The sequence below is a fragment of the Coloeus monedula genome (assembly GCF_965178545.1).
Source record: "Coloeus monedula genome assembly, chromosome: 6".
Classification (NCBI taxonomy): domain Eukaryota; kingdom Metazoa; phylum Chordata; class Aves; order Passeriformes; family Corvidae; genus Coloeus; species Coloeus monedula.
Window position 1 is genome coordinate 14,504,239 of NC_138786.1, and position 27,237 is coordinate 14,531,475.

Here is a 27,237-nt window from a genome sequence, read left to right on the forward strand (position 1 = left end):
GGTTAATAATATAGCTATAACCAGTACCAAAAAAATGCACTTCTTGTTTGGTGCTACAGCATATAAAACAGCGAAGTAGATTTAACACCTGTAAGGAGCTGTCAAAGGGCAGGTTTTCCTAGGGAGTTTCCCTGAGCTCTGTTCCCCAGGGAGCAGCATGTTGTGTTCAGCTCTGCCAAGGAGTCAGGTGAGTTGCATGTCCACAGTCACTTCAGTGAAACACCCTGACTCTCAAGTGACAGGAAGAATGCCAAGGATGGGCTCTATCCCCAGCAGTGCCACTGCCCCAGACAGCTCTGCGAGAGCCCGCACAAGACCCACCAGCGTCCCAGGGCAGCACAGGTGGTCACCTGAGCAGAGAGCTATCCAGAACTGGCATAAACCCAGCAGAGCAGAGCAGGCTGTAAAACAGGTTTCTGAGGAGGTGCCCCTGCCACCCAGCTGGCAAAAACCAGTTCGAAGCAAAGTCAGGTGAGGATGCTATCAGCGACATCTCCCAGCCCATGTCTCTGCCAGACCCGTGCTAAGGCACTCAGCTAACAGGCTGCAGAGCACTGACTTTGGGCAAGCACAGCCATAGATGGGCTTTTTTTTTTTTTTTTTTTTTTTAAGAAAAACAAGAAGAAAACAATTCAGTTGAGTATTGAAAAATTGTTGCCAAATGTTAAGATGAAACAGCTACATTAAAGAGGGTGATGAAAAATAATGAAGTCCAAATTAGTTAAAGCTCTGAAAGCCAAAAATTTATTTTTACTTAGTTTTTACTTTATTTGAACTGATGCCTTGAGAGGCCTCGTAGAAACAGAGACTAGACAGGAGTAAGGGAATAAAGGTCGGCACTTATTTGAAAGGCCTTCAAAGGTACCCCTGGGGAGCCAGAGGCTATTCTCAAAATGGACCCCAAGATGGATGACAGGTCACAAGTTCTTCACACTTTTACAGCTTTGGTTCATTTGCATATCCAATTAAAGCTTCAGTTAATGATGTAATTTCCCCAAGCTTACCCCCCCTTAGAGGCCTTTTGGTTTATACTTTTGGGCCTAGGACGATCTGGGTGTCCTTGGAGAGCAAGCCTGGAGAGGCTTTGTTATATCTACCTAGCACAAGACAGCAGAAGTTAACAGGCCAGAAGAAACTTCAGAGTTACACACTAAGCAGCACAGAATTCAAAAAATATAAAAGTTAAAACCTAGGGCATCAATACTTTGCAGCTGAAGAGAAATAAATTTAGAAAATGTACAGAATTTAGTTTCCTCATCTTTCTCTCATGTAGATCTTTGGAAGGGTAGATTATACTGAGTATAGCTGATCTAGCCTTAGAGCAGTATCTAAATCTGATTTTTTAAAATCAGATCATTTAACCAAGCACTTTCTCTGATCTTAATTTTTAAAAAACGCAAACCACAATGTAAAAAAATGATCCTTGGACTTGGTCAACCAAGACCAAACAATTTCTATAGCGTAGGAGCAGGAAAAGCTTTTCTGCTAAGGCTGTGTATTCTGTATCAATCCAGTACCCATAATGGAAACAAAATTATCATTTTATGGCACTTTATGTAATTAAAATTCTCATAACCTTCAGTATTGATCATCTCATTCTGCTCTGGAATAAAAACAAAGCATAACAGATACTGCATTACACAGCTTGCTTCCACTGGCTAGCCTAAAAATTGGTTTAAAAGAAAAGATATATTTTTAAACTATTCCTCTGTACTGCAGTAGTCTTTTCCTAACTTAAATTTTTCTGATATCATTGTCAGGGGTTGAAAAAGGCAGATCAGGACAGCTGTGTCACTGAAGACACAAAAGTCACTTTTGACTTCAGTACAATTGTTATGTTGACTTGCTCATGAATGATCCCTAAGTTTTTGCAACAAAACCCAAAAATGTCAAGAGCCAAAATTTCAAATCCCTTTCCATCACTGCCTCATCTTCTTTCTTACAGTTATCTTGTAGCTGAGGAGGAAAGTTGCTAAGTTAATGATGTAATTTTTTTCTCTCTTTTAAACACGACAAAGTATAGACAGACTTTTATTTGGAACAGTTCTAAATAGTAAACAGGAAGATTGTATTTTTGTCAAAATATGCAAATATATATGCATAATAAAACATGGAACTTGCAGCCTAGAGAATTAAAAAAAAAATCAACCCACAAAAAGCCACCTGTTTAAGTTATAAACTCTTTAGCTCAAAAAATCTCAGTGTTTCACTTAGAAACGAACTTATGAATCCTCTCAGTATCTCTAAGAAAATGATACAAAATCCTTATGTTTCAGATAGAAAAAACTGAAGCTCTCCAAAAATCCTGCTCTTAATTCTGAGCATTCACATACAGTGGCCATGAATTAGACCCTGTGCTCCACTCCAGCTCCAGACAGTCCCAGAGTTGGCACATCACATACCTGTCACCACTGCTTGTTTCAACTGCCAGACCCATTCTTTACTTGTATTCCTCGCCAGTGTATCTTGAAATATCAGCAACTACCCAGTGACATCAACAATTCAATTACTTCTGTTATGCAGAACCCATCCAAAACATGCTCTCAAAATACAGATAGTAAATACATTCCCCTATTACCCTTTTGGTTTTGACTTGGCCAAAGTCCTGTGTGGCACAGTAACATTTACAAACTTCCATTCACACCATTGGATATTTTAACAGACTAAATTCCAAATGTACCTTACTGTTGAACAGAACCAGATCCTTATTCCTCCATATCCTTAATTATTAATCAATATAAATGGCTTTTAATATGATCAATCATGTAATTGAATTGGCTACGAACAGAGAATAATTGCAGTTTATCAAAAAACCCTTTTGCTTTTTATTTCCTCAACCCCATACCCCTCAAATGTCAAAGAGTAGGATAGACTGCATTGGTCTAAAGTCTTGAGATGACTTACTCGGACAGCTCCTGCATCAAAATACTGGGCCCTACTTCAATGTGCACAGCTCCATATAAAAAACCAGTTTGAATTTGGCCAGGATTCCAACACTGTGCATACACCATTCTGTGATGGCATTTGCAGGACAAAATAATGGACGCGTTTCATTAAAAAAATTATAATTAGCCATGGCTAAGAGACCTTTACAATGAACATGTCTCTGGCTTCATGACTGCGCTTCATGTCTGCATCTGGGAACTTGTTACAGTGGGGATTCTGTAACATGATGTATCAAACAACGAGGCCCGTGGAAAAGAAATATATATGGACCAATTCTTGCTAGATGTTTCAGAGATGTTTATTTCTCCAGCTGCATGGCCGGGGCTCTGCCGAGGAACTGAGGCAATCACGGGACCCGAGGGTCCTTGCCCGTGCTGGGGAACACAAAACAACCAATGGGGAACGAGGCTGACCAGGGCCAGGGAAACCCTGTGTATCCCCCTAGGGCCCCTCTCCCAGGACTACATGGCAGGGGGGAAGGGACCCCGACATTTCACCCATTTATTTTTAACAAAAAGAGATTTAAAACTTTACATTGGAAACAACTGGAAAACATAACAAGAACAGTTGTAAAACAAAACAAGCCACCCTCCTGAGTCTTTAAATGTCCAAACAGATTCTCTGGAACATCTTAAGGCTGACAGAAGGGAGACATGACTCTCTGAGCATGCTTTGTGGGGAAACTGAGGCAGGAGAGGGTTTAATTTCTTCCCTCCCCTTTTCATCCCCCCCTCGGCATCGGAGAGGAGTTGTAGGGAAAGGGAATTGTATAGGGAAACCATGGGGTGAAAAACGGATTAGGAATAAACTGGGGGTAATAGGATATAGGGTAAAAGGGAAAGGTGGGATTAGGAAAGGGAGACTGTAGGGGTGCTTATAATGGAGATATTGTCTAACATGACTACGATTTTTAGCATATATACTGCCTTTTACAGAAACACCATCAGGCCCAGTGACCTCTGCTGCTTGTAACCCTTTTCTACCCTGTACAATTTTGAATTCCACCACCTCTCCATCTCCCAAGCTTGGGATGCATTTTTCAAGGTTATTCTTTTTAACAGCAGTTCTATGAACGAATGTGTCTTCTTGGTTGTCACATCTTGTTATAAAACCATAACTTTGTTTAACATTATACCATTTTACTATTCCTAAAACCTTAGCTACGGTGATTTTTTCCTTTTTCCGAGTGGCTGCTGTTTTCTATCTTGCTGTGTTTTTGCTTTCTCTTTCACTCGCTCCCGTGTTGGAATTGTCGGGGCTGCTCGTGCCTGCGTGCTCTTCCCGGGGTCGCATTCGGGGCCGCGCGGGCCGGGCTGCTCAGCTCTCTGCGCTCTGCCGCTTCTGCTCTCAGCTGCGCTGCCGCCCCTCTCGGCCGGGCGTTCCCGGGGCTCGCTCCACCACGCGCTGTGCGGGGCCGTGTGGGCACCGCCGGGTCCCGCTGCTCCCGCCGCGCCTCGCTCCGCCACCGACACTGCGGCTCGCGCTGCTCCGTCCGCACGCGGGAACTGCCTCGCTGCTGCTCGCAGAGCGCTCGGTCCATGTGGTCTGGGTTGCACAGTCCCTGAGCCAGGCTTCCCTTCACCAAGACACAGCTAACATTGCTCAACAGTCTTGGTAATTAAATAACATTCACGAAAATATTCTTCCATCGGCATATATTTTGACTCAGAAATTAACCGTGTCCAAACGGTGTTCCAAAAGTCTTTGGTAAGAATTAAATCCCAAGAAACATAGAAAAAGTTCTTAAACAACCATGCCAGGAAGTGTTTCAGTTCCTTTTGAGCTTGCATTAAGTTAAAATTTACAAATCGTTGTTCAACAATCTTTTCAAATTTAAGACAAATGTCTACATGCGGCTCAGAGAGCCAAGAGTTTTTCCACGGTTCCTCTATAGTTTAGATATGGAATAGCAAAACAAAAACAAGAAGAGAAATCCAGAATTTCTAGGGCTTACTCACACATCAGGCGCTTAGGGATCAGGGATCGTTCCACCAACATTCTCCACCATTTGTTACAGTGGGGATTCTGTAACACGATGTATCAAACAACGAGGCCCGTGTTGATATATGGACCGATTCTTGATAGATGTTTCAGAGATGTTTATTTCTCCAGCCACATGGCCGGGATCTGCTGAGGAACTGATCACAGTCACGGGACCCGAGGGTCCTTGCCCGCGCAGGCAAACACAAAACAACCAATGGGGAACGAGGCTGACCAGGGGCAGGGAAACCCCGTGCCTCCCCCCAGGGCCCCATGGCAGGGGGGAAGGGACCCCGACAGGAACTCACTCTTTGAAAGAATGATTATGGAATTCATGGAAGAAAACATTTAGAAATAAGTGAAATTATCTTAAAATTACTCTCAAGCTGCCAAAAGTCAATCTCAATCTCAAAGTGGAGGACAGTTTCTTTATTTTACAGCCTTTGTTCTCATTGCTAGTTCACTTGAATTAATTTTTGTGTTAGGCTGTGAAGGAATTGAACTCTACAGAACAAGAAAAGTGATTTCAAGCCTGTTAACAACATGCAGTGATCAACCAAAGCACAGGTAAGAAAGATGTTGGTTCATTTTAATTAAAACTCCAGTATTTATTAAGGACCCACAGTAAGATGAATCTTATAAAAACAAACTTGGTAGAGAAGCAAAGTACTGGCAAACCCCCTGTAAGAGCTCTAGTCTAAATCTAAAGTTGCGATGTGTTAAAAAATGCCACACCTGGCAGCCTGCCAGAAGCATGAGTGACCACCCTTATACTGGACTGCAAACAGAATAAAAGAGACACCAACACCAGACCAACCAAAGTTGTGGGAGGTGATTCTGGATATTCTCTAAGCTGTGATGAAAAAAGCATTACCCTCCCCTTTAGCTGCATGGTTGCGACATGCCCAGTGAATCAGCCTGCAGCATGTGGGTGGCCTCGGGGTGAGCGGAACCCAGTCCTCATTTCTGATCTCTGATTAGATCAGACAAAGGGAAGCACCAGGAGCAGGTGATCCTGGCTAAGTTAAAGCCAACTGTGTCACTGGATAATTCCCCAGCTCAAAGCACTGTATCAGGTCTCCTGTAAGTTTGCTGGTTTTAAGAGGGGAAAAAATGAACCTTCTGCTCCTAATGCAGGCTTCAAACAATCAGAGTAAAGAGGATAAATACAGTAAAAACAAATGCCGACATATTTTGCTAAGTTCAACTCTTCAAATATCAAAAAAGTATTTCAACTAATTCAGGTAACCTACCAAACTTATTGTTTTCAGTGATGACTCCATCTAGAACTATAAAGATATTCTTGAGATTTGACACATGACAATCTTTGTGTTGGTCCAATAACTCATACACTTAGGATTTACAAAAACAAGTTTTAAAAGATTGGGTTTTAGCTTCTCAATAAATTGTTTGTGTCTTCCCCAATATTTAACCAGGCACATCAAAGCATTAGCAAAATATTTTAAGTATCCCAACTAAACAAAGTATCTTTGCAATCAATTTGGCAAAGTCCTTTCTTCAACTCAGTTACATAAGAGGCTGCCCACTTTTGCTTTAAAAAAAAAAAAAAAACAACAGAGAAGTTTAAGAACTGCAGTCAAAGTTAAGAAATTTATCTTATCTCTGCTAATTCTTTCAATATTGCCCTATTCCTTTTTATCCACCCACTACCATTCTCACTGTTCTGTAATTTAGTGTAAGGTCAAAGAAGCATTAAAATAGATGGTGACACTTCAAGTACAGCACTTTATTATATTTTGTTCAATAATGGACACAGGCCCTTTGTCAATGACAAGGAATGGACTTTTCTATTATTAAACACTATGCGTGTGAACTTGGTGCCTGCACTGTTTGTGCACTGCAGTGATGGCAGAAAAGGATTTAATTGTTACTAAGAGGAGCAACAGCAGCAAGATTTCATGAAAAGATAAGAACTGCAAATTCTAATTCCTAGTAGTCTGCAGCATTTCTTGCCATATACACCGGACCACCAAAACACTTGCTGAAATACTAACATTACATATATTTACTTCCATTTCTAAGACTCTCAAACTTTCCATGTCACAAAAATCTCTATGTTACAAGTTACCATTCAATGCTATCATGTGGTATACAGTGCTTCTAAAAGAGCTGTAACACTGCTGTTACAGCTGTGTGTTGTTAAAAGATTTGTGTCTGAGTAGACAATATTACCTCCTTTCTGAGGCCTTACTAGACTTCTAGGCTAAATCCACAGCTCTACTGAAATCAGCATTAAAAGAGTACTCGATTAAAAAACAAGTGAAGTTCTGATCAACAAGCTGAAAAAATAGCTTTTTTTTTTTTTTACCTTAGAGCCAGGTTTTGTATCGACAGCAGATGCAGTTACTGCAGTGGACGTTTCACTGACCATGCTTGAAGGCCTTTGATTTATTTGTTGCTTGGACATAGATGAATTCTGTCTAGAAAACAAACAAAACCAGATAATCTAAAGCACATTGTTTCAAATACTCAGCTTGGCCTTTTTATATGTAAAATTCACAGTGTGTAAATGAATGAGAAGTTAGTCAAATATTTCCCATGCATCTGCAAGTTCCTTTGCCCCACTCCTGCTATTTTGATTTCAGGTCTTTCTCAAGCAGTGACATCTGATGATTGGTATTTGTCTATTCATAAGGAGGGAGAAACCTGCCAAATTGTCTGCAAAGCCAACAGAGAATCAAGATATAACAATGAGTGTGGTAAGAGAGAAGGTAAGGCTTATGCAGTGAAACCAAACTGTGCCCAATTTAGAGGCTTGGCCACAAACCTGTGAAAGAGCCTGTACTGGGGAGAAAAGGACAGGAATCAGCACTTGGCAATAACAGGCTTCTTATTTAAAATCAAACTGAGTCTAGACTGCTGTTAGATCTTTCACTAACTTAATGCTATATCTTTGAATCTGCCCAAAATATGATTCATAGCACAATATGAATTATTAAAATACCTTTTGAGCGAAATGGTGCAATTCAAGGCAGATAATTGTTAGAAATGTGTAATTTCTGAGTCATCCTAAGACTCCAGAAATCCTGATAACTAGCTCAGATACCCATTTAAAGCATAAGTGAGGTCAATCCTACCAGAAGAACCTGTTCAACAAGTCAGAATTCAGTACAGCCACCCAGACGAAGAACTGAGAGTATAAATGGAAGGGCAAAATAAAATCTCTGTGAAGAGAAGCTTCAGCAGCTGATCTTGACACCAACACTGAATGAAATTAAAACCACAGGTGGCATTTTCAAAAATCATTAACAACATAATTTAGCAAATAACAAGTAGCAATACAGTCACATCAGAAGAGAAAACAAAACAAACAATTAACAACCCATGATTTTCCTTTTCCCATCAGTAAGTCACCAAAGCCATTTATTAGAAAAACCAAAAAACGCAGCATACAAGCTATACCAAACATGGTTGCTGCTACCACTGAAATCCAGATCTGAACACAAGAGAGAACAAAACAATTCTGAGCAGTTATCACAAGAACAGAGAAGAGGCTGTGATTGCAGTAGCTCAACACAAGGTTTAACAGAGCACAAAGTATTTGCTATCACTGCTCTTCCTCAGTTACAACCCAAACAATTACCTGTCCAAAAGCTTTTATAGGTGGTTTGGTGTCAGGGAAAGCACATTTTCCCATTTGTGACCAGAGTTTCAATGAAGCTTGCAAGTAACACAACTTAGGTCCCATTTTGTTTATACCTTGCGTATCTGGCATAAATCCCTTCTTTCTAGATTTTATATATAACCTCAAGTCCAAGATATAAGAACAAGCTACAGCAAGTCTCTAAAATTCCTGGCCATCCTTTAAAGCAAGAGAGTTTAATCATGTCCGTTTGAGTCAATTTGCCTCACCTCTTATGGACCAGGTACCCTACTTCAGCATTTAATCACCTTTTAATCCAGTCTCTGCAAAACACAGATTAAGAAACTTCCCATATATGGCACTGCCTGACTAAGCTATTTCTGTTGACAAAAGTTAAAAATACAATTTAAGTTTTTACAAGTTGGAATTAATTTTTCCAATTAAAAATTAATAAGAAGGAGGAATAGCCACAGAGGAATGGTTTTACTTTAAAATTTCTGCTCTGATTTAACAGATTTTCACTATTCCTCAAGATACTGTTTCACAGCAGGTTAAACATAAAGCACTTTAAAGAAAAACCAGAAGAATTACAGAGGAAGATAAGCTATATGTTTAACATGACCATCATCATCATAAAATCATAAAATACAGAATAATAAACATGTAATTTCTAAGCATTTATTATGTGATCATACAGTGATTTCTCTTCCACTTGCTACTGAAAGTCATCACTGCCAAGAAACCAGGCTTTCCATTCCTCGTACTATCAAATTAATGACAAACTTCAAATTCGCAAGCAGAAAAATGCTTTTGTAAAAACCTGAGGTTGTTGCCATGGAAGAATTCAAATAGCAAGCAAAAGAGAGATTAAACCCATTAAAAGAGAAAATACATTCTCATTCTCCTAAAAAAAGTCTTCGGCAGCAAGCACTGGTGATGCAAACTTGCTGTACCTGACATTTAGCAGAAAACATCAAACAATATGGCAAATTTATTTCAGTATTTGTATATAACATTTCAAAGATACAATAGATTTTTTGCATGAAATCAGAACATAAAACTCAGGTATTCAAGTCTCTTAACAGCTAACCAACATTCTCAGTGCTTTTAAAAGCAATTAAAAATAGGCAGAATATGCAGAATTACCTGAAACATCCTTGCATGTTAATGGAATTAACACTGTCCTAATTATTTACAGATTCAACTTTAAAAATAAGTGACTACAGCATTGACTTTGTGCATTCAGAAACATCGGTTCAAAGTCACAATTACTAAAGATGTTTGATAATATCTGTTATCCAAGACACCCCATTCTGCCTTCGTAGTGATTGTGTTTTTCTATTTTCAAGCTGGTTTTCTTACTGCCTCCCCCAAGAGTGTGCATACACACACAGAATTGCAGTGTGTCCATTTGGGGCTCCAGTACTGTGTAAATTTTTTTTAAGTACTTGAAAATAACACTCTATATAATATCTCCTGTCAAGCAACTCCCTGCTCTACTTAAACAGTGCTAGTATGTCTCCAGAAACCACATTTACCAGATGAAGAAACTACATAGCCAACATCTGGGTTATTAAAAAAGCCCCGACACTGAATAAGAACAATAAAAAAAATATGACTGCACCAGTAGCCCATATTGAAAATGCAATACTCACGAGAGATCATAACGATCAGTCGACTTGGAAGATCCACAGCCATACCACCAACTTAAAAATTTATTTGTTGGAATCAGATATGATGCAATAACATTGTGTCAATGTAGTTTTAATGCTAATAAATTTCCTAATCAGCTAGATTAAAAAAATAAAAACTGTCCTAGTGTTTCTATACATGTAAACAAGCTAGATATTTATTTTCGGGTTGTTTGGGTCTCCTCTTTCCTCTCCACCTGATATTTTTGCTGCTATAGTAACCAAATGAAATAGATAAAATAAGATGGCTCTCTCCCCAGAGGTGATACACAGGTTTTACCAGGCACACAAAAACAGGCAAGAAAGAGGACAGCACTCATTGGATTAAGCACACTGTATTTTTTCCCCCATATGTCTACCTTTACATTCAAGTCTTACCTTTTTAAAGTACTCTCTTCTCATTCGCAAACACACTGCTATGACAAATACCATACAGCTCCTAATACACAACTACTAGTGTCTAGCATTAGTTATATGTCTGCATGTGCCTGATTCTTCCTTTCTGTCCACAATAAAGAACTGTTATTTAAACAAAGATATGAGAAAAGAAATCCAAACATTATATACAGCTATTATAAGTAATTCTATCATAGATTCTTTTCAGAGAAATGCATGTGTAACAATGTAGTTAACTAAAAGCCTAACATCTGTCCGGCAGACTTATTAGTAATTCCCATTTTTCCACTGGTTTTTTAAGAAAGATCCCTTCATGGCCTAAAGGGTTCATTAAAAACAGGAAAGCAAAGCAGAGAAATCAAGAGGCAGTTGAAATGGAGGGGCTTCCCATAGAGCAAGATGCTCAGATTATTTCAATGTGATCCTAAAAACTGTGACGTGAACAAGTCGATAGAGAATAAAAATTGTTCTAGACAAACTACTGAAATGCTGGCAGAAAAAGATAGAAAAATAATCTTTAGATACAAGCAACCATGTGATAAGATGCCAAACTGAATTCAGTGCCAACAGCAGAAAAGTAATTCAAAGGAGGAAGAAATAAAAAACATCTCTGCAGTTTTTATCACTCCAAACAACACTGGCAAGTAAAGGTTATTTTTAAATATCAGCTCAATGAGTAGCAGCAGCCAAAGTATGTTAAGAATTATTAGTAAAGGAAGGAAAAATACAATTAAATTATTGTAACAAACAATGAGCTCATAGGCTGAATCTTGCAGTCACCTATGATCAATCATTCCATGAGAAAAAAAGACAAACCTAAAAGTGACATACAGAAAAAAAGCTGGCTCTCAAGCGGAGCTAGTGAAAGGTACAGAACACACATCCCACACACCAAGCGATCAAAGCTGCTAAGCTTGGAAAAACAGAGTACAAGGTGGGGATTTGATAGTGGTCCCAACTAAGAATGTGTTAGGAAATAAGGAATTACTAATCACTATTTAAAAGAAAAAGGAAATCTAAATTAGAATACCTTTAGGAAGAAGGAATAGTATAAGGATCAAAAGATAATGTAATTCAAAAGTCACAGATTCCAGTTACAAAGGAGTTGAGAAAACCGGATTTCAGCTTCAAAAGCAAAATTGATGTGATACTGCTTAAACGCCTTGGAAAAAGACTAGTGAAATACAGTCTCAGCCTTCTACTGAAAGTGTCCAGTTCTCATTTGATCAAGTGAATCAAGGGCATGTGGTTCACAACTGAGTCATAATCAAGCTAGGATTACGTCACTCATTGGTGTTATTTTCCCAAACTTGTTTCCAAATCTGCTTGCCAGAACACTGCTTCCAGGATGAGGAATGGCCAGAGCAGTCCCCACATTCATCACTTCTACATGACTGTAAATTACTTTTCTGATTTAAAATGTGTCCTTTTCAATAGATGTGTTTTGCAGCCTGAACAAGTTTGTGCTTACTTCTCCCCACTAGCTCCCAGTCAACATCTGGTGACAACTCCTTGGCCCTAATCTTAAATTAACATCAACCAGTCAGTATTAATCATGTCACAAGAGCACTAAAGAACAAATCACCTTTTATGAAACCCTTGAGAGTGCTACTGCTTCAGATAGGATTCCTCAGCTACAGAAAAAAGGAGTCTTGGTCAAAGACTTTCCACAATGGAAAGTTCCCACAGGTCATGCCAATCCAGAAACTGCCTTTCTGATCTGAGTCCTCCTGGTGGACGTCATTTCATCACATGATAGGGATCTACAACACTGATTCCAAAATGATACACGATCAACATCACCGATTCCAGGAAAACCCTGATGCCTGAGGGAAAAGAACTGAAAGCAGGGCATAGCTCCATTACAATTCCTAGGCCTCAGGACCAGGAGGTGCCAACAGCTCCTCTGATTTCACCACGTGAGACATCCACATGTGTCAACAGTATCATCTGACAGGAACTCACACATGACCATGGTGAAGAACCTCTGTGTAAACCCCCACTGATGCATAGAGGTGGTAAAAAACTAAGGAAACCAGAGCATCCCACACATTCGAAAAAGACATTTTTAAAGCAATTTTAACTGACAGATTAAAACTATCTAATTTTAAAAACACTGTATGTTCTTCAGGCCAATAATAAAGCTTCAAGAAATATTCTTGCAAAAACTGTTTCCAGAGCAGTGACTACAAGCATATACTCCTCTCTCTACCCCTCCAGCCATTCCCTCTTCTTTTAGAATTAAAACCGCCAGTCTTTTCTAATTCTACTACAGTGTAAGATTTTTTCCTGGTTTTGATACCATTTCAGTGTGAGTAACTGAAGTCTACATGTTCAGACTGCCCTCCAAATAAGCACTTCCCCTTCTCTTCCAAAAGAAGTTTCTAACATACATTAAAGATCACTAAGTCCATGTGCCACCACAGCAAGTACTTCTTTCAATTCTGTTTTTAATATTTTATCAGCTACCGTTACTACAAAACCAAAAACAGCCTAGGCAAGTGTGACTAATCCAGGCAGGCCCTCCAAGAGGTTATCCAAACACCTATTTTCCATTACATATGCTTAAATTCATATTAAATTTGACTGAGCCTTTACAACAGATAAAGTAAAAATCAGTTAATGAATGGAAGTTGGAACACTGATGCTCAGAGGCTGCTGTCCCTCCTGTCTGTGAAGTTTGCTCCATTGCAACATACTTGTTCTCCTCACTAAACGAGCTGGAGCAGCTTGTTTCATAGCTGTAAATGAGCAAACCCCTCTGAGCAGCAAAGCACCTGCATGCCATAGGACAGCTGGGGTGACCTCCAGCTCAGCAGCCACCCCACAGCCTTCATACCTAATTACAGGCCTCTCCCACAACGCTGTATTTCATGTTTGTTTTCATCAGACACCTTAACACAGGATTGGCCTTGGCTTTGCTTTGACTTGAGGGAGAGCAACTGATTAGCTGGTGGCTTTTTTAGGGGTTTGGCTGCAAATTTTGGTGTTGGTTGGTTGGTTTGGCTTTTAAACTATTTGAGAAGCTCTTCTCAGGCCTGTGTCAGAACCTCTGAGCTCTACAGCCATGTTCTACTTCTCCAAGTCACAGGAGAAGACATTGCCGGGAAAGGTCTGGTCTCCTGGGAGTGTTGAACAGCCTTCCTCCAGGCCTCATTTTTCTTAATGCTGTAACTGCTTTTGACAGCAGTCCTACCCAAATGTAAAGCAAACTAAATGTCACAGAATTTGAAATGTATAGAGCTCAGAATTGGGCAGGCAGCCACACAAACCCCACATCCAGGCCATCACAGCAGGATGCCCAGAATCTGCAAAGCATGAGGGGGTAGAGGCTGCTTGAACAGTGCTGGAAAACTGGGCTGAAAAAGGAAAAGCTATCTGATGTGCCATTCTTCTTGCCCTTTGGTTTTAGAAGCGATGCAGAATTTTGTCCAAGGCTCTGTCTTCTGTCTAGGGACGATACCCAGTCATTCCACTACAGAAGGATTGCAGGAGCAATCCTGGCATGCAGCCAGGGCGACAGGAGGAGTTAAAGCCTACAGGGAAACAGTGCATGATCCAATCCAACACCAATCCAAAGGTGACCAAGTTCACCAGTGTGAAAGCATACATTTCCTCCTTTTGGGTTTTTTTTTAATCAGACAATCAAGATAAAATATGCTGGTAACAAATATATTAGACACCATTTCTCTAGAATAAAGAAAAACAGCTGATCAGTGTAAAGCACGTTATATGTAAGAAAACCAAGGAAATACAATGGAAGCTAGTAATATTTTGTGTATTTCAATTTCAGTACAAACCTTCCAGTTATGCTCCAAAAGCACTTTACATTTACGTTCTGTTTACCTGATATTTATATAAGACTAAAGCATTATTGCTTAAGTATATTTTGTGGGTCTTGTTATTTTATTTTTGGGTTTGTCTGGGTTTTTTTGAAGACTTGATAAAGATTTTCCCTCAAGTCCTACCAGGGAATCAAAAACATACTATCACAACGAGAAGCAAAATTTTAAGCATAAATCTCAATTAAATTTTTCTACAATGTTGGAAGAACTGTCAATAAATTAAGGTACTAATCTACTGTAGGTAAATGTGTTACTGTTTTAGATCTCTTGACATGGGTATAAAACTACTTACTCTTCTCGCAAAATAAATTCAATATTTTCTGGAGAAACCTGTCCTGTCACAGGATGTCTAAATGACGTGGTCTGCTGATTATGGCTGAAAGGAAAAAAAAAGAAAAAAGAAAAAAGAAAATTAATATTGCTATGCTCAGTAATATATGATCTCTAAAAAGCAGAATTTTTTACATTGATGTTTTGCTGCTCTATTCCAGAAATTAACATATTTCTGAGGTACTTTTCAAGTCTGAAATGTTTTTTCAGCTCCTTCCTATGTTCTTGTTGACTTTGCCAATGGCACACTGTACCATTTAATTATTCAACAGGTTAATGTTTTAAAAGTAAACTAGTTGCAATCTTTAGTTAGTGAGAAGCACTTGAATTTATGATTATTTATACCTGGCTGTTACCAGATTATTTAGATATAACATAGAAATTACACAACATAAAATTCTGACTTGTGTTTCAGTAAATTTTACGGAACAGAACCAGTAAAACAACTTGAAATGCTGCTGGACAACATTTTACACAATTTATATTATTTAGTGAGGTCACAGAGAAATTACGTGGAGGCCCTTTCTCGCATGTTTCTTTTTCCTCCAATATGGTATTTCTCCAATGATTTTTCTTTACACCTTCATGCAGAGGATCAGATAAGACCTTAGCTATGCAGCTGCATGGTCTATATAAAACAATATAATTTAGTGCTTCATCAGAACTGAATTAAAATCAGGGCTTTCTATAAACTCTCCCCTCTGAGGACCATCTAATGCTTTGCTACCCTCTGTGAAATACTGTTATTCATTAAATATCTTACCTCTCTGTGAACCAAGCACTCATTTATTTAAGGTTCTAAATTTTTCTGGGTTTAGTTAACAATTTTTAGGTAAACAACATCCAAAACCAGAACTAATGTCAAATGTAGCAAGATAGTAACAGTGTGAGTATTCAGAAAATACAAATAACAAGGCCATTTAAAGAACTGTACGTCAAAGAGGCAAAAAGGAAAACTTGATGCCTTTTCTTGTTTAAAGATTTTTCCTCCTGTAAAGCCTATTTGGTTTCAAGCCTTACAGATTTGACCCTGTTGTCCAGCATACCAGGATGTCCCCCAGCACAGAGGAAGGCATAAAGAAATATTTTGATGTTTCAGAGTAATGAAGTTCCTAAGAGACAACACTCTGCTGACTAAAGGACAGCTAAAAATCAAACAGCTCACACAGCCATAAGATTCCAATGTAAATAGCTCAGGACATGTCTCAATTTAAAAGCAAACCAAAACCAACCAAACAACAAAACCCTAAAAACGCCAAAAACCCCCCAAATTGCTCACACTAAGTCCCACTCAGGCCACAAACAGTAGAGGATATTTGGTGTGTTCGAAGCTTTTCACCCCTTTTCCAACACACCTTGCAACAGCAAGTCAGACACAAGGAACCCCTATAATGAACATTTCCAATGACAAGCTGAAAGCTGTAACAACTTAGGCAACACCAGAACGCCTTTTTCCAGCCTCACCTATTGCAAAAGTCCTCACCCTAGAGCCATCGGAAACTGTGAACAAGATATGGGCTATCAATTACTCCACTGCACCAGGGATGGCATTTGCTCCCTAGACTGGTGAGAACTGACCTGTCCTACAGCTGCGGGTTAATAAAGTTTAACAAAGTTTCTAAATCTTCCATTTTTCCATGAAATCAGAGATCCAGAGAAAGTATTTCCAGTAAGCACACAGTGCTAACATCTACAAAGCAACCAGGATCTTTTTCCTTACAAAAAGAATGATGACTATTATTTTCTAAAAAAGCATTTCTGTGTGAGTTTAATATTGTGTCTACATCCAAAGAGCGGGATAGGAACTTGAGATGTTTTCAAAGGAAATAATAAATAAATTATAACCCTAACATTTAAACTCCATGTTTGTCACACAGTCCAGTTTGAAGTTGAAAGCTTTTTCTTTAAAAACCAGACCTGAAGCAGTCTATTTAACCTTAGATGCTTAGGTTAGGATTGCCACCAAAACAAGTGCACACACCTTGTTAGCTTAGAAAAAGTGGAAGCACCTTGCCAGCTATATTCTCCAGGGGCAGAGGAACTGCCAACAAGCTCTCCATCTGCAGACTCTCAATCATTAATAACTCACTCTTCAATTAAGACTAAGAAAAATTACTGTATTCCAGAAGTGCTCCAGGGTTATTTAGGAAGGGAAGTTTCCCATTATACCATACTAGCACGTACACAAATGCTTTATTCTATCCCAGGAAATAAATTCACCAGAAGATGAATTAGTCCTTTTAGTCTCAAATAAAGAGTAAGTACATTACTAATAGACTAAATATTACTTACTAATAATAAAAATATCAGCTGGAAAGTAAACACTTTTTTAAATATCTGAGCAATGCATTTTGGGGCAAGTTTTGCATGTCAAATACTAGGAGCAGAGCAACAGAAGGATGGCCTGTTACTGCATTAAATGCAGATGGTAATTTCACAGGCAAGGAGAGGGCACATAAACCCAAAACTTCCGCAAATCTGCAGCTTCAATATGTAGGACTTCACTGGGAAGAAAGAAATGAAACCCCTGCCACTAACAATTTGTTTTGCAGAACACAGTGGTTTATTTGAATTTGAAAAGTAAGAGTTTAAGTGTTTTTGCCTCACAGGACTCATTAAGACTAAGCGATACTATTCAAAACAACCTATACAACAGATGGCTAATGCCTTGCAACAAGGAATTAGATAGCAGGGAGATTTTCGTTCACAATGAGAGCAGTCAAACATTGGAAGAGGTTGCCTAGCAAGGCTGTGGAATCTCCTTCCTTGGAAACATCCGAAATGTGGCCAGATAAGGCTCTGAGCAACCACATCAAACCTTATAAGCTGGTTCCAACTTTGAAGCTGGCCTGGCTGGATGTGATGGGATACAGAGCTTCCTTACAACATAAATTATTCTGTTCTGTCATTCTCTGCTGCTCCCTCCACCCTTTCTCCACAAATACAATTTAATTCCTATAATACCTTTGAAGCTTTCCCAGTATTTAAATGGATTTATTCCAAGACTATTAGCAGTACCTTGTTTTTATTAGGACAAGAGAAACTGAACAGATTTTTAGATGATGATTTTTTGTTATTGTTTTCATTTCTTTTAAACATTTGCTTAACAGTGATATCTGTTTATATGACACTGGTAACAATGATGTCACCAGTGAGAGTGCTCTAAACTTGTTGCAGTGCAGATTTTCCTTCCTTTCCAAGCACAGACTAAGAAAACACCTGACACAGTTGTTCTCTGGGCACATCAGCTACCCAAGAAGTAGTTGATCACCTGTATTTCCTCCAAATGGCAACTATTGAATGTGTTCCTATTGTCCAGAAACCTACCATGTACAACAGGCACAACAAATGTGCCTGCTCCACTCTCCAAAGCCCCTTTTATTCTTTTGTTTTTCACTAGAGAAAGACATAATAGCATCAACAAAATTGGGAAAGGCTTATGATGCTTCATCGTGTGAATTCTGAATGCCTTGGAACTTGTATCAGTACACCACCACGCATGTGAAATGCCAAGCTAAGTTTTCTGGCAACACTACAAATTTTGAATTTGTGATCAATTATGGCATTTTTTCCCAACAACCATCCTTTAATTTTAACAGTTTTGTAGTATCCTGATTTTGCACAGATACTGGTAATCAGAGACACCAAAACAAAGTAAGTACAGAAACATGAAAAATTTGCAAAAAATTACATTCATTACCATCTACCACTACCAGTGTTATTAAATTACACTACAGACTGTTAGAAGTTACTCTGAATTTCAAAGTTACAGAACACCAGGCTAGTAATAGTTAAGACTTGGACTCTTCATAAAAGAATCACAGTTCAAAACCCGTTTCTTTGTAATTAGATACCTCAATACAAATTCCATTATTTCACAGCATGTATATACAACTTTTACAAACACAAGAACTGAGAGTCACCCACTGTCTTAAGACAGATGCAATCCAGGCTCTAATCCTATAGTATAATCAACACAGGCACTTCTGCTTGCATGGATCCTTTTGCAGAACTCATAATTAACATGACTTCGATTAATTTTGTATTTGAGTCAAAGCCAAGTCCTAATTATTAATTTTTGGACATGACTGATGCTGATGACCTTTCATTTGAAGTCAAGCCAAGTGTATAGATTGTCTCTGGAGTAATTTAAATGCACAGGCAGCTGAAACTTGAAATCTGTGAATCAACTATTGATGGAGTCTACTTCACATTAACAGCAAATTTATAAGTTGTGAGAAAAATTCATGTTGTCATGGGACAGATGTCCTATAAATTATTACAAGCCATTTCTACAGCATTTACTTTCCAGGTAGGCTGACTCCTTTACACTTACCTGCAAGACTAGATAAGCATAAGCACCTTTATGTTGAATATCCTAAATGGTGATGACAGTTACCTGTGGGCACCCACCCACACCTCTACAGGTGATTGCGGTGTGGGTGCAGCTGACAGAAGAACTCATGCAGCGAAGAACTGTTCAGCCAGTGAGTTGTTACTCCAAACAAGTGCTTGTATCTAACCAGGCAAACAGCCAGGAATAGTTTGCTTCATTTCATAACATATTTCTGAAATACATCAATGGCTTCAAAATAGTTTCAGCACTGCCTTCTGAGTATTTTTCAGACATTGGCTTTAAGAATTGGTTAGAACAAGTACCAACAAATAGTCCAAGAAAAACAGTGCTCTCAAAGTTCTGCAAGCTGGAAGAAAAATGCAGTGTAATACATATAATTTGGAAGGATTAGGAACAATACCAACTAATTGTACTACTCAAGCAAAAGTACCCACTACAAGCTGCACATACACAAAACTCCATCTTTTCAAGACCCTGAACATGATCTACTAGTTTAAAATAGTAGTGTCTCATCAGAATCGCAGTAAAACCCTTGCCCCACTGTAATCAGTGTCCAGGAGACTTTCATAAGGTCAAAATGTCAGCCTCTCATACAGTTTAATTAGCATCTTAACCTAGGAACTACTGGTAAGGATCACAGATTAAAAATGATTCTCTCAAATCTTACATCATACTCAGAGGAGAATTCCTAAGTGTTCAGTTGTTTAGTCCGAATACAATTCTGTAACTATCTTGAGCTGCTGTGTCTGTGACTAGCAGCAGCCAACACAAGAGTCTGGGCTTATAAAGACAGATGAAAGGGGACAAGATGGCTTGACATCAGGTTTTAGCATGCATTCACTTCTCCTGGTAAAAGCTTGCAGACAAGAAGAGTTCGAAACAAACAGTAAACTAACAGTCATGTTCATGTAGTGTTGTCCTTCTACCCAGTTCACTAATTATTGAGGTTAAATGGGAACTAAAAGTTTCCAAGGACCCGAAAAAATTCTTTTTTCCTGTCTTAATGAGCTACCAAAAATGATTTATACTATCCAGTAGTATCAGCAAAAAAGATTTTGTTAAGGAACATGCTTTTAAAACCAGAGCTAATGAAACAATGGTAAGCTAATACAGAAAATGCCATGGAATCACTACAAGTATTTTCAGTCATTAGAAGCACAGATAAGAGGATGAATACACTATCATCACAGGATCAACACAGATTTCCATGAGTAATACAGGCTGAAGTCATCTGCTGATTCACAAATCCTTTTGATGCATATCATGTGAAACTATCAGGATTTTATTAACTCACAAAACCAAAATGCATTCGCTGCATTTGAAATTAAGGGGGAAAAGCATGTTAGTCTTAGACAAAGAAATCTTCTAAAAAGCTGAATTTGTTGCTATTTTGTTACTTTTGCAGTATTAGCAAATTTATAGTCCCTACCTTCAAAATCAAAAATTAAATTAAAAACCTCTCTGATAACACAGGTGCACAAACTAAACTAATAAATTCATTCCAGCCTACTCTCATATTCCAATATCAACCACAATTTAAAGAGTTTAGCGAGGAAGCTGCCCAACAAGCATTGCCACATAAAGATACTATTTTGGAAAAAGTATTTAAGGGAAACTTTACACAAAAATATCACGGATCTCAAGTTTTAAGCCATAACAAAACTGGTTAAAATAAAATAGGTGTTCACATATACAGCATCTAAATTTACCAAAGGAGGCTGAAAACCCACACTAGTGCTATTTGAACCTATAACACTTTGATGCAAAGACATCATACATATGATCACAGACAACACAATCCACGTTGTTCTAAATATGAAAGCACATACAAGTTTTCCAGCATTCAGTTTTCATCTAAGTAGCAAACCATACAGTGTAGAAAATGGAAACAATTTAATACAACAGCTGTAAGAACTGAATAAAACAGATTTTGAAAACTTTGTCTGCTGCCACATAAGGCATATAACCTTTAAAACATTTTATCTTCATTGGCTTTTTAATGCTAAAGATAGATTTTAAGATAAATGCACTTCTGATTTATTACTTATTGAATTTAATGCATAATACGAAAGAAGTGATTATCAGAGGACAATACTTCAGACTGAGACCTTGCTGTGTGTGCCCTCAGACAATGTGGAAACCCTGCCTTTTTCACCTCTCCATAAAATGGAAATGCTTTATCTACCACCTATACCATGGGAATGGCGTTTTAATCAAATCCCTACAAAATCACAAGTGTCCAGGACGGAATGAAGGAATTATAGCTAGTATCCATCAAGTTGTCCCAGGGCTACAATCTAGAATACTGAATCCAATTTTGGACTTCCTCACACAGGAAAGGCATCAACAAACCGAAGTGAGTTCAGCAGAGGGACACTAAAATAGTCCTGAGCACCTGCTGTGAGGAGAGGATGAGGGAACCAGCCTTGCTAAGGTTCAGGATGTCCTACCAGGACTAACCAAGAAGGTTCTTCACTGTGGTACGTCATGGGAAGCAGGCTTAAAATGAAACAAGAAACCTTCAGACTGCTTGGAGAAGGAACATTTTCCTCTTGAGGATACAATTGTGCATGGTGAGGATGGCAAACTATTAGAACAGGCAGCCCAGAGAGGTTGGGCAGTCCCCATCCTTGAAGGTTTTCAACACTAGAGTGGAGGAAGAACTGAGAAACCCGGTCTGACCTCACCACTGACAGTGCTCTGAGCTGGAGATTGCACAGGAGACCCGAGGTCTCACCCAATCCAAGCTGACCAGCTAAGGTAAGGTTGGGTATATTTGCTATTTCTATCACAAAGGCAAAAAAGGGCAAACAAAACCCAAAACAAACAAGCAAGTTTCACATAACAGATTTTACTAAGAGGGAAATGTAAAAACCCCACATTATTTAGGAAGAAAATCTCATATGAGCATTAAAACCTGGTTTCCGCCTTCAGTCTTTAATAACACCATTAATTAACTCCTTCAGCAACTAAATAAATCTAAAGTGCATTTACATTCCACTAATAAATATTCCATTAAAGTAGAAAATTTATGCAGGCTGGGTTCCTGTACTTTTTATCTGCTAGGACACAACTTCAAACCAAAACTTTTCCCATAGTTAAGGTAATTCAAAAAATCCATGGGTCTGTCTCAGTCCCTCTGTGGCCCTACCCATGTCCTCCACAGCTTTACAGTACTACTGAGGTACTGACATAGTCCTACAAACCTCATGTCCTTCAGACACGAGGCTAAAGAATAAACAAGGATATCAGCATTGTGTTAACCAAAATAACGTTTAGTATGAAGAAACCACAATTCCCAGAGAGTACATCTATTCTTGTGGGTTGGCTGATAATGTTTACTGGCATGTATATTAATAAAAGCTCCTTCATTAGTAACAAACTGTTCCAGCCTATGGAAGCCTTGTGGTTAATTCTGACACTTCAAACTCTATTCACCTGCAGCTTAGGCAAAAAAAAAAAAAAAAAAAAAAAAAAAAAGTTACAGCAGCAAAGTCATTTCCTTTGGTTTCTGTGTTCTTGATTGTTTTAAAGGAGTTCCTTCTTGCCCTATCTCACTCAATTCACTGTGTTGGATAAAATGTAATACATCTCCTCCAAAGTTCGATGCATTTGTAAAATGTTTTTTCTTATCAATTCTTAAGTATTAAATGGACTCCGGCCCTCCTGAGAGGCGCATAATAGCAAGCTTTTGCTTGAGAGAAGATTAGCAATGCAATATCATCTTGCCTAGAGCAACAGGTATAAATTAATGGAGCTTTTCAGGCTGACTCTTTGGAGCTGTGAATTTATACACCTCACTGTTATTTCCTTTCCAAAGAAGCCCAGCACCTACAGCACTGAAATACTGACACGTTCTAAAGCCATGACATCAGCATCTGCTCACAGAACACTACTGCAAATCACACACAGAGCCAAGATGAGTACATTAGGGATTGGAACTGTCAAACAGATATGGAAGAGTCTCTTTTTAGATTATGCATAGTTTATAAGGCATGCAGAAATATCTTTGTAATTCAACAAAAAGCTCTTCGGCATTACGGGGAAAAAAGGGGGGATTTATAGCTATATAAACAGAAAAAGATATAGCTACCTGAAGTTGACTATTTCAGTATATAACCCATGACACTTGCTCAAAGAAATAACCTAGAGCCAACTTGTCCTTACAGAGATGTAGAAATACTCAGCGGCCCCAAGTCAGACAAGCACAGAAACTCCTCCAACACTTACAAACAATTACAGAAATAGTACTGTAGAGTTAAAGTATTTTCTTTGGCATCTACAGAATGGAAAATATGCTAAAATATACATAACACTACTACAAAACATTTTTACAAAGAAGAGAAAAAGCAATCATTACAATATTAACCCTTTCAACACTGTACTAAATAATTCCAACCTCTAAAGCATCTCTGGTTCAATTCTCCTTATTTCACTCAATGCAGAAAGCCAAACAAACTTCTGAAATTTTAGTGTGTGTATTTCCAGAATCTTCTTTGCTAAACACAAACCAATTAATTATTCTCCAGAAACACAGCTATTTTCAGTCAGCCAGTGTCACCACCCCAAGCCCCAACTCCCCACTATGTAATCAAAGCATGTCAAGTCACAATATAACCTATAGCAGTTGGTTAATAACAATTTACATTACTGGCATAAGTTATGCTGAGTTAAGTGTACTGGATGTCTAAGTATGTGAACCAAACAAATGAAACATAAGAAAGCTCTCATATAATCGCATTCTGTGCTAAATTGCTTGAGTCAACACTGCACTGTCAGAAGGTGAGCATTTGAGAATAAAATAATAAAATATGACAAGAGTGGCACTGAAAACAACCCAGCTACAGAATAAACATTTGCATTTTCTTAATGTCTCTAAGTAGACACACTAACAGTGCCCAAACAACCAGTTCAGAAAAAGTCCACAGCACACACAACTGATGACAATATGTAGATCTAGTGGCTAAGGAAAATAGCACAAGAAATGTATTTAAAAAAACACTTTCATTCTTCCCGTGCTTAAGCTAGCAAACACACTTTTAAAACAACCTTGTTGTTTTTCCATGAAGTGGTTCAGAGGTTTCATTTAGATTAGCAAACATCAATATGCATTATTAGACAGGATGTAGTTTTCTGGGGACAGCATGAGACTTCAAAATTGGTTCTGAATGACACTCTGCATGAAACCACATTATTCCATTGCAGAACATGAAAACCCCTTCCTTAAGTACGGAGACTGCTATTATTTTTTTAAGTAACTGGAAAGATGAAGCAACTACCACTTTTCACAATGTGACTGGAAGTGAACAGCCACCACGGATGAAATCAGGCTCCTTAGCTTCAGGGAGCAAAACTGCAGCACAACCCAACCAAAAGCCAGCTCTTAGCACATCACTGTATATAGGGGAGCTATCAGCTGCATTCCTCCTGGGCCACTTGTGCAGCATGTTGTGGCCTCTTGGCCTGGTTCTTGTCCTGTAGCTCCACGGCACTGCGGCCCCTGCAGAGCCCTCCCTTGTCACCAGAGTGAAGCCAGTGCAGAAAACACCTCCAAGGGTACAGCAGCGCTGCTGCTGCTGCTCTGTCACCAGGGGATCCACAGCCTGCTCAGCTCCACAGCACAGCTCATGTGGCTGAGCATCAGGGAGACGTGCCCCTAAACCAAACCTCAGCCAGGGCACCTGCAGCAACACCCACCTCTCACCTTGGCAACACAAGGACGAGTTCTCTGCCACGTCCCCAGACTGAGAGGACAGTCCCATGCGGGTTCCCTTCCTGACCTCAAGGCACCCCCCTGTTTGCTGCTGTCAAACAACAGGTCCAGGGCAGAGCACAGGCACCAGTGGGACTGCACGTCTCTGCTGGGCTGGTTTCCCCCTGGCAGCCGAGGCACAGGCAAGGGCAGCACTGGAGCAAGAGAAGCTGCCAGCAAGAGAGCTCTCACGTTGCTGACAAGGCCTGGGGTGAGAACGGGATTAGAGACTCAAAGAAATTCCAAAAACTTCTTCAGATCCTGCATTAAGTCCTTTCAATGCCAAGAAAGCCTCTATCAAGCATGTGACTGAAACTTGGCAGCTACGGAGGTGAAGTAACTACACATGAAATAATATTTGTTCTTTAGGCAATTATTTAACAGAATGTACCATGATAGAATGCCTTTGAAAAATGTGGATCTTTTAACTTACAGAAAACTTCGTAATCTCTTGAAAATCCAGATATCAAATAGTCCTTCACCATTCAGGGAATTAAATTTTTTCCCCTTTCAGATACAGCTAGAGAAAAAAGTGCTCTAAAGCATATGACTGAACAGAGCCAGACTAAGAGCTAGACATTCCCAATAAATTCAGAGCAACATATAGTAAAAAGGGTTTTATTCAATGCTAAGTTTTAAAATGCAAAAACTCCAAGTGCACCATGATGAGTATTACATGCATTAATATTTAATCAAGAGGATTACAAGCAGCACAATACCTCTCCATGCTTTCAGTGCTTCCATTGTACTTTAATTTACTTTACCCTTTACTAATTATAGAAAATGTGACATGTTTTTAAAAATGCTTACATAAATGTAGAATCTAGCAATATAATTATCTGCAAAAGAAGATTCAGTTGTATCAGTAGGGTTTTTTTTTGTGTGTTTTGGGTTTGTTTTACATACTCATTTTTTCTGGGACTTAATCTAATTACAGAAAGCAAAAACTTTCAAAGAGGAAATGCAGTAAGTAATTGGACATACCCTGTATTATTCAATTTTGAAAACTTCCTATATTCTGCACATAAAAACTTATATTCAGATTAATTTCATTTTAATTTCTCCCCATCAGCTATTGGAATTAATCAAGGTCATAAATCATTTCACATGTCACAGTGACATGTGCTGTCACTGAAATGTTACTTAATAGACTGAAATTGCAGAGTTTACTTTAAAACAAATAAATTTGAAAGTAGCACTGAATAAAGAAATCAGAGTGACTGATTTCTGAATAAGTCTTCACTTACAAAGTGATTCTGCTTTGAAGTTATATTAATCAGTTTCGCATTATGAAATTGAAAAAATTTTAATTCATGGAGTGATGAATTTCAGTTATTTTGGATACTGCATTGGGACTTGAAAATGTGTCTTCACAGAGAAATTAAGTTCACCCACAAGCAAAGTGAAAGAAGTGTCTAGATTTGCAATACCTGAAGTCTTTCTGCACCATTAACAGATTTAAAAAGTTAATGGTTTTGGCACTACTGCATTGGGATTTGGGAGATGAGGATTCAGATTTTAGCTCTGAAGCAGGTTTCCTGTGCAGTCCTCCTATTTTTATGAAATCACCACTTTATTAACATTTAAGACCTTCAAAAGAGAGAAAAGGTGTCTACCAATTTAGACTCAACTTCATTTGCAGCTTTTAGGATGCTACTGCAGTACATACAAGCAAAAACATTCATTGTTGTGCAATAGTAAAAAGGACTACTTCAACCTATCCAAAGAATTCCAGCAAAGCTGGGAAGCAAGAACAGGTTGAAATTCCTGAACCTAGATAAACAAGACACACTGCAGTCTTTCAGATTAATTGCTTATGGATTTACAGAAAATCTTTCCCACTGCCTAGAACTTTGTTCTTTAAAATATTTTCATCCAACATAAAATCATCTTTATTCTAAAAACAACATTTTGGCAACATCAGTGCTCTTTTCACTTCAAGAACTAATTGTATGGATGTGGGAAGAAGGTGGTTGCCTTTTTCCACCTGTACTCTCTCAGAGCTGTGAGGTAACACACTGTAAAACAGGCTACGACTGTACAAGCATAACGAAGCCTAATGCATTGCAACACTCACAAAGCAAGTTCAGCAAAATTATTTGGCAAGATTAAATTGCCAGTGAGCTTCTTCAAAGTTGAACCAATCAATGCCACGTGAAAACTTGCATCTCCAAATGCAGGTTTCCAAAATTAAGCTCACTCTGAGATGAACTTTCCTATACTACTTAATCAAAAATCCTTCTGCTCAAGTCACTTTCTAGTCCCTCTAAACTTAATTCACCCAGGTACAACTTATAAATAACTGCACCAAAACATCAAGTTCAGCCTAACATGGC

The 27,237-nt window shown here is 38.7% G+C and overlaps 1 protein-coding gene across 2 annotated transcripts in view; it reads right to left on the bottom strand.

Annotated features, from left to right (window-relative positions):
• The window catches only part of PLEKHA7 (pleckstrin homology domain containing A7), a gene marked incomplete at both ends in the record, with an annotated part of 151,020 nt that overhangs the window by 48,487 nt on the left and 75,296 nt on the right, over positions 1-27,237 (bottom strand). For both annotated transcript variants that reach the window (XM_082284187.1, XM_082284186.1), the window contains 2 exons: positions 7,256-7,367; positions 14,755-14,838. In XM_082284187.1, the coding sequence (XP_082140313.1) occupies positions 7,256-7,367; positions 14,755-14,838 (196 nt within the window). The remainder of the gene's footprint in view (positions 1-7,255; positions 7,368-14,754; positions 14,839-27,237) is intronic.